General features: G+C 47.7%; 1 protein-coding gene across 1 annotated transcript; it reads right to left on the reverse strand.

Annotated features, from left to right (window-relative positions):
* Positions 1–481: 481 nt before the first annotated feature.
* LOC114683477 (keratin-associated protein 5-4-like) lies at positions 482–1417 on the reverse strand. The gene has a single exon (XM_028857804.1). It carries the CDS (start codon positions 1415–1417, stop codon positions 482–484), a length of 936 nt encoding a protein of 311 aa, XP_028713637.1.
* Positions 1418–8202: the final 6785 nt, after the last annotated feature.

An 8202-nucleotide genomic window follows, 5' to 3' on the forward strand; every position in this document is an offset into this window, starting at 1 on the left:
CTTTGATCTGGAAATTCCAACCCCCACTGAGGCTTCCATAACTGTCACGCCTACGAGGCGGGGCCAAGGGAGGCGCCTAGAGACCCAAGATCTGGATGGGCCAGCGCTCTCTCTGTTCCTGGACCCTTGACGGTGGTGGTTGACTGAGCAGAGCTCCAGAGAACACCGCTGGACTTTGATACACCTTCCCCAGACCCCGCGACCTACCTTTCCCTTTTTTGTAAGTTACCCACTAAATAAATCTTCCTTTTGACTACGTGGAGTGGCCATAATAATTTCACCAATATTCTTGTGTTCTGAACTCCACCAGACAGACCCATTGTAAGCTCTACATTCTAGGTCCTCTTTCTCCCTCATCTCCAGACATTTCTGCATTCTCTCAGCAAAAGACTTTTCCCAAAGTCTAAGAACCACATGGTCAGCTTTAGCCAAAATTGTTACCCTCATTTTCAATATCAACTTTCCTTATTTGGTACAATGTTCATTGCTGTGACCAAATGCCAGCCAAGAAGCACCTTGAGGGCAGAAGCATGTGTCCTGGCTCACAGTTTGAGAGGATACAGTGAATGATGGTGGGGAAGGCATAGCCGCAGGTGGGTGCGCAGCCGCAGGAGCACAGCCACGGGAGCACAGCCACGGGAGCAGAGCCACGGGAGCACAGCCGCAGGTGGGTGCGCAGCTGCGGGAGCACAGCCGCAGGAGCACAGCCGCAGGAGCACAGCCGCGGGAGCACAGCCGCAGGAGCACAGCCGCGGGAGCACAGCCGCGGGAGCACAGCCATGGGAGCACAGCCACGGGAGCACAGCCGCGGGAGCACTGCCGCGGGAGCACAGCCGCAGGTGGGTGCGCAGCCGCGGGAGCACAGCCGCGGGAGCACAGCCGCAGGTGGGAGCACAGCCGCGGGAGCACAGCCGCGGGAGCACAGCCGCAGGTGGGAGCATAGCCGCGGGAGCACAGCCGCGGGAGCACAGCCGCAGGTGGGTGCGCAGCCGCGGGAGCACAGCCGCGGGAGCACAGCCGCAGGTGGGAGCACAGCCGCGGGAGCACAGCCGCAGGTGGGAGCACAGCCGCGGGAGCACAGCCGCGGGAGCACAGCCGCAGGTGGGAGCACAGCCGCGGGAGCACAGCCGCGGGAGCACAGCCGCAGGTGGGAAGCCGCGGGAGCACAGCCGCGGGAGCACAGCCGCAGGTGGGAGCACAGCCGCGGGAGCACAGCCGCGGGAGCACAGCCGCAGGTGGGAGCACAGCCGCGGGAGCACAGCCGCAGGTGGGTGCGCAGCCGCGGGAGCACAGCCTCGGGAGCACAGCCTCGGGAGCGCAGCCTCGGGAGCGAAGCCTCGGGAGCGCAGCCGCGGGAGCGCAGCCGCGGGAGCACAGCCGCGGGAGCGCACGTCTGGGACTCCTTGCTGCTCCACATCTTGGTACAACAGGACTCAGAGAGATCAAGGGCAATTTTAAGCAGAGATAGTTTTGCTGACTGTCTTAGTCCATCAGTCACACCTGTGTATGTCTAAATGGCAACTTCAGCCAGAGACTCTAAAATCTCATGCAAAATAAAGAGTGGGTCTAAATAGGCCAAGAGCAGGAAGTTGGAGGAGGTTGGAGAACGGTGTCTCCAGTTGTCCCACTGTGTCTGGGAGACCGCTTCCCTGTAGTTACCCACCGCCTCTGATTCCTCTGCTGCTGTACCCCCTCTGAGCCTTGGGATACAGATGTCCCATTTAGGGCTGGACCTTCTGCAGTCACTTATTCTCTGCATGTAGAGCAGCTGTGGGTCTCTCTGTTAACCACCACCTACTGCTAATAGAAGCGTCTCACGGCAGCTGCACATATACATTCACTGTGGTGTGACAGCTTGTGCTAGTGCAAACAGACCCAAATCGCAACCCGGAGAGGGAAGTGGGCACAGAGTCCCACTCCTAGACAAGGAGCTAAGGCAGTTGGTAGCTGCTAGGAGAGGAAGCATCGATTTTCTTTAACACTGTGTCTGTCCCCTGGTGAGTTGACGATGTTCCAGTGGAAGACCACACACTCAAGAATATATGGGCATGGGCTGGAGAGATGGCTCAGTGGTTGGGAGCACCGACTGCTCTTCCAGAGGACCCAGGTTCAATTCCCAGCACCCACATGGCAGCTCACACTTATGTGTAACTCCAGGATCCAACCCCCTCACACAGAAATACACTTCAGGCAAAACACCAATGTAAATAAAATAAAAATAAATAATTTTTTTAAAAAAAGAATATATGGCCAGTACATATCGGACTTCATGGGGGAAGAAAAGTGGGGCTACAGAGTTGGGAGAACCTGGGAGGGGCTAGGGGAGCAGGTGAATATTATGAAAACATCGTATATGAAGACTTCAAAGAACTAACCATTCTTAAAGAGAGGGCTATGATTCCATATTGCTGCAGTATTCACAACAGTAAAGTTATGAAGCCAAAATAGGTGTCCAACAGCAAAGGAAAACATATTTTACATATACAATACAGTACATAAGAAGAATGCAATTATATCATTTGTGGGAGAATGGAGACAGGCAGGACAGCTGGAGACAATTCTATGACGTGAATTAAGCCAGTCTCTGAAAGACAGATATTATGTCGTGTCTCTCATCTGTGGTTTCTAGATTTCATATAGTCACATAAATTATGCACGTGTATTTTAGATGAAAGCAAATCCAAAATTGTATAGGGGAAATAAAGAGGACTCATAGGAGCAGGGTGAGAAGGGAGGGTGGGAAATAACGCAAGTGTAAATGTGCTCAACATATAGTATATACTCATAAGAAATTCTGAAATAATTATATTAGAATATATGTATATATATGTATATATTTGAATTATGCCTCCAAACTTTTCTCTACCCCAGCGTAATACAGGTCATTTATGAGAGGTTGTCTAGTGTTAATTGTTATTATCACCTTTCTTCTTCTCCATGGCAGATGATAATTAACATCGGCTTTATTTTAATCCAGTAAAAGAGTGTTCATTTGCTCATATCGGCCTCTTCTTGTGTTTAGAAAGTCCTTCCCCTACACCACTACTTCCCCTACACTTTCTCATTTGTCAAGTACCTGCATAAGTTTTGTCTTTTCCTGTAGATTTGAATGGGTTGTCTAGCTCTACCCTCTACTGACTAGATTATGTGAATTTCCTGGTGGCTAACCTTCCTTTCTGCTGGAACATACCTTGCATATCTCTGCTACAACATCATTTTGCTACTATGTGAGAGGAAACATACTTTTTTTTTTTCTTGATCTATTGGTTAGACAAAGAAAATGTTTAGGGGCGAGTTTGTTTCTTGTGACTTTTAAAAAACAAATATTCAGAGTTACTTACGTCCCTTTGTATCCATGCACAGCATATACATACTGCAGGGGTGGTTGTCTGTGCGTCACCCCGGAAGCACCGCCCCTAGGAGGCTGCAGGTAACTGCTAGGTACCTGCCCCACCTGGGGCGTGGCCGAGACAGGGACCCCTTAAGACCAGAGATGCGTACATGCACGCTCTCTCTTGGCTACCTCGTGATCCTGGATGTTGGATGTTGGATGGCAGACCAAGTCAGAGTACTCCAGAGAACTGCGTTGGACTGCACCTCACTTCTCCTGGATCCCTTAACCGATCCCTTTGCTTGCTGTAAGTTTACCCAGAATAAACCCTTTCTGACTATCAGCTAAACTACGCGGAATGGCCTCATTAATTTCCTCTATAACATACTTCATGTCGATGCTCAGGATCATTTGTATTTAACACACCTCCTATCACAGTAGGTGCACATGACCTTAGACAGCAGTGTTCCTACAGCATTCCAGCCATCAGAAGGCCCATGTGGCCGAGGGGTAAGAAGAGCACGGCACTCTCCATGGCCCCTGATTTCCTAGAACCGCGGAGCAGCTTTCCAACACGGATCATTAGGCTCCTTCTGCCAAGCTTTCCCTGCGCCGCTCACTTTACCACTTTAAGACCCGGTGTCCTGAAATATGCTCACCTCTGCATTTGGGGGTTAGTGTGACAGGTGCTGTTCGTGCTGATGAAGCGAGACGCCATCTGCATGGAAAGGTCGTGCTTAATCATCTCGGCACTGATTTCTGAACAGTGAAAGCACGGGCTGAAATGAAACCCCTAACTTTCCAGTTAATGTATTCAGGCAGCAAAAGCAGCCGCTGACTCAACACAACGAGACCGAGTCAGCTGAGTTCCATTGGCCGCCGTGGACCTTAGCCTTCCATTGCTCTGTCTTCTTCGTTGACCTTCATCTATTAATTAATAGATGCCAGTGGCAATGAGCAAAAGTGAGTGCAGCAACTGGCCAGCTGTGGCACTGTGAGACTTTTGGCTTCCTAGAGGCATCAGCACAAACTTAAACATGAATATGGGTCAACTTTAAAATTCCCAGTGGCCGCAAGAGTGAGGAGACAGCTCGGCCAAGATGTCTGAACACTCAGGGGTTGGAGTTCAGAAGTGACTGGGAACCCATTCAACAACAGGGAAACCATGCCTGGTGCTGGAAACCTAGCCAACCAACTACCTGGCACTAATGAAGTCATGGGTCTTGGAAGGGAACCTACCACTGCCACTTTGCCAAGCCAGCACGAGCCCCGACCACATTCTGAACATTTGCTCTATTTTTTTTTTTTTTTTTTTTTTTTTTTTTTTTTTTTTTTTTTTGGTTTTTTTGAGATAGGGTTTCTCTGTGTAGCTTTGCTTTGCGCCTTTCCTGGAACTCACTTGGTAGCCCAGGCTGACCTCGAACTCGCAGAGATCCGCCTGGCTCTGCCTCCCGAGTGCTGTGATTTAAGCGTGGGCCACCACCGCCCGGCATGAACATTTGCTCTTATATCAATAGGCACATACAGTCCTCACACCTCATCAAAGAAACTTCTCTTTGCAACAACAGACAGTCTGTTAGAGAAAACCACAACTGACCAAAATGCAGAGTGGTGGTACTTAGTCCCAATGGATACATCTACAACACAACTCCTGGACTTAAGGTCAGGGGTAATAGCAGAGCAGGGTGGGGGTGGGTGGGTGGGTTGGCAGAATGATTGGAAAAGGCAGAGAAGTAGGAACTTTGCTGTGAGAGCATCTCCTAGAAATGTCAGAGAAGCTACTCCAGGAAGACTCACCTACGGCTGCCTGGACATGACCGGAACAAGGACAACACCACTAGACATGCTAACATGGGAGGGAGAAAGCTTCCGAGGCTCAAACCTAACACAGGAATGCTGAGAGCCGGAGAAATAGTCATCCCCAGGGAAGAGCATCCAATAGGTTATTCAAAACTGAGTGGTCAGCCCTGAAAACACATATACAAGTAACATTATATGGACTTAGCAGCTGTATTTGTATCTTTAGGAACACACACACACACACACACACACACACACACACACACACATGCACACGTGCACGCGTGCACACACACATATACACACATATGCACACACACACGTATAACAGCAATTAAAGAGGCCAAGAATTTGAGAGGAAGCAAGGAGTAGACAAATGGGAGGGGCTGGGAAGAAAAGGGAGAAAATGATGTAATTATATTAAAAATCTCAAAAATAAAAATATTATAACAAAAAATGAATGGGAGGGGTCTTAGAACTTCCAGAGAGCATCATGGAAGATACAGAAGCTTGGGAACATGAAGATATTCGTGGCTCCGCTCTGCCAGGCTGAGGATGGGCTTGGCATGTTGTCTGTTGCCTTAGACCACTGCTCTCTCCTTACTAACTCCAGGGATTCAAAACCCAGCAAACGATAGTGCTGTTCTTAAAATTACAAAGTATTTACTGAGCTAACATTAAGTCATTGGGAAGGACAGACCTTAGCAATATGATTTTGTACTACCTTAACTCACTAAAGGTCCTCATATAACTTTCTTTGAAATTGGACCAAAAAAAAAAAAAACGTATTTCTTACAATAACCCTGGAAGCTATGACAGTTGGCATTGCAGAAAACAGAACTACTCTCGCCACCCAGCGGTGGCCTTCGTTGTTTATGGATGAGCCTTGCAGGGACAAAGTACCCAGACTCCTACAAGGACTCAAGTGGGCCCCCTGTGCTGAGGATATCTTGCCACTAGGTGGCAGTCATACTGTACTGGGTCTGTTTTATGAGTTTAGCTCTCCTGTTGCTTTACGCGCGCGCACACACACACACAACACACACACATCTTTTTACATTATCATTAAAGTAGTGGAATCGAATATTTTTATCCCATGGTATTATCACATTCATGGAAGATACTAAACTACACTTTTAAAAACGATTCGCATAGACTGTATAACCTATCTTGTCAAGTTTTACATGGTTTAAGTCTTAATTCTACTTTCCACTGAATGCTTTGTAGTTTTCTGTTTGTTTTTGTTTGTTTGTTGTTTGTTTTCCAAGACAGGGTTGCTCTGTGTAGCTCAGGCTGTCCTGGAACTCACTTGGTAGACCAGGCTGGTCTGGAACTCAGAGATCTGCCTGCCTCTGCCTCTTGAGCTCTGGGATAAAAGGAATGAACTTCCACTTCCTGGCTTGTTTGTTTTATAATTGTCAAGAAAGAATCTTAGGTTGCTCAGCCGATCTTCGAACTCCATAGATAGCAGAGAACTTCTGCCCCTCAACTGGCTGGGATTACAGGCTTCTGCTATCACACCCAGTTTACAAAAACTCAGGGCTTGGTGCTAGGCAAACACTTCATCAACTGAGCTAAAACCTTGAGATTGCTACCAAAAAGGTGTAAATGGGCAAAAAGTGATTGGAATGGAAAGCTTCCATTTTATTCCTAAAACATGTTTTCCCCACAAATGAACTATACTTTTAGGGCTTAAGTTTGTTCGTTTGTTTTTTTTGTTTTTGTTTTTGTTTTTTGTTTGTTTGTTTGTTTGTTTGTTTGTTTTTTAGCCTATTTAGTTAAAATACAGATTTTCTTAATATTTCCCTTTTTTTCATTTAAAATAATGACCTGAATGTATCTATAAAACTACTGGAGCAGTAGCCTATCATTTAATGGTAAAAACAACTTTAGGGTTCTCAGAATTACAACGGAAACAGTTTGCAATAGTTTCCTGCAGGGAAAATGATTTGGCTACAGAGAGGTGGCAGGTGGATCAAAGAGAAGAATTATGAGGAACTAGAAGACGTTTCCAGAAAAAGTAAAGAGAGGAGGAGGGAAGCCGAGGAGGGCACAGACTAAGATGGAGAAACCGATGGCTGAGACCTGGTGGGATGAAAGCAGAAATATCGAACTTGGCCCCGAAGGGAACCCGAGAATCTGAAGGCTTCAGAGGGACAGGATGTATGTGCTTAGAAGACCCTGGGAGTGGGCAATTTGGAGTTGGCACACTGGAAACAAATCCAAGGGCTAGAGCTGGTGTCTCTTGGGGTAGTCACTAACCTGAAATATCCCCACCAGAGGCCCTGGAATCTTCTTCTAACAGCTACCCCTAGTGAGTCTCATGTTCTGCAAAGATTGAGTACCACCCGATAAGCCAATGCCAGAGTCTGCAGATCAAGATGGTGTGGTGTTGGCTTCATGGTTCCTGGAGAAATGATTTATACTGTGAGCTTATGTCAAGTCAAAATGCCTCAGGACCTAATCAGCTTTAAGGCTGGTATCCATCAACATTCCTAAACAAAAAAGGTCTCTGCTATCTCTTGGACCGTGTGTGTATGTGTGTGTGTGTGTGTGTGTGTGTGTGTGTGTGTGTGTCTGTGTCTGTGTGTGTATATGTGTGTGTGTCTGTGTCTGTGTGTATATGTGTATGTGTGTGTATATGTGTGTGTCTGTGTGTGTGTGTGTGTCTGTGTCTGTGTGTATATGTGTATGTATGTGTATGTGTGTGTCTGTGTCTGTGTGTGTGTGTGTGTGTGTGTGTGTGTGTGTGTGTGTGTGTGTTGGTAGTCAGGGGACTGCATAGGGAAAGGGTTAAGTCTCAAACACTAGGACAAATGGCTGAGTTGCCATTTTAACATATCAAAGCAGTTCTGGCTACCATGTTCTCCCAGCATCCCTCAGTTCCCATCTATTACAGGGTACGGCTGGCATACCCCACCCCCTACCTTCGGGGCTGTCCTTCCCCCAAGGCTCTTCCCTATATGATCCAGCCATTTTGGTTACCCTTGTTGTACCTTTGCCTTCCTGCTGCTGTACCTGGTTACCCTCCCCCACTCCTTCCCCCCCCCTCACTTAGCTCAGGGTTGTGT

The sequence above is a fragment of the Peromyscus leucopus genome, chromosome 6 (genome assembly GCF_004664715.2).
Source record: "Peromyscus leucopus breed LL Stock chromosome 6, UCI_PerLeu_2.1, whole genome shotgun sequence".
NCBI lineage: Eukaryota > Metazoa > Chordata > Mammalia > Rodentia > Cricetidae > Peromyscus > Peromyscus leucopus.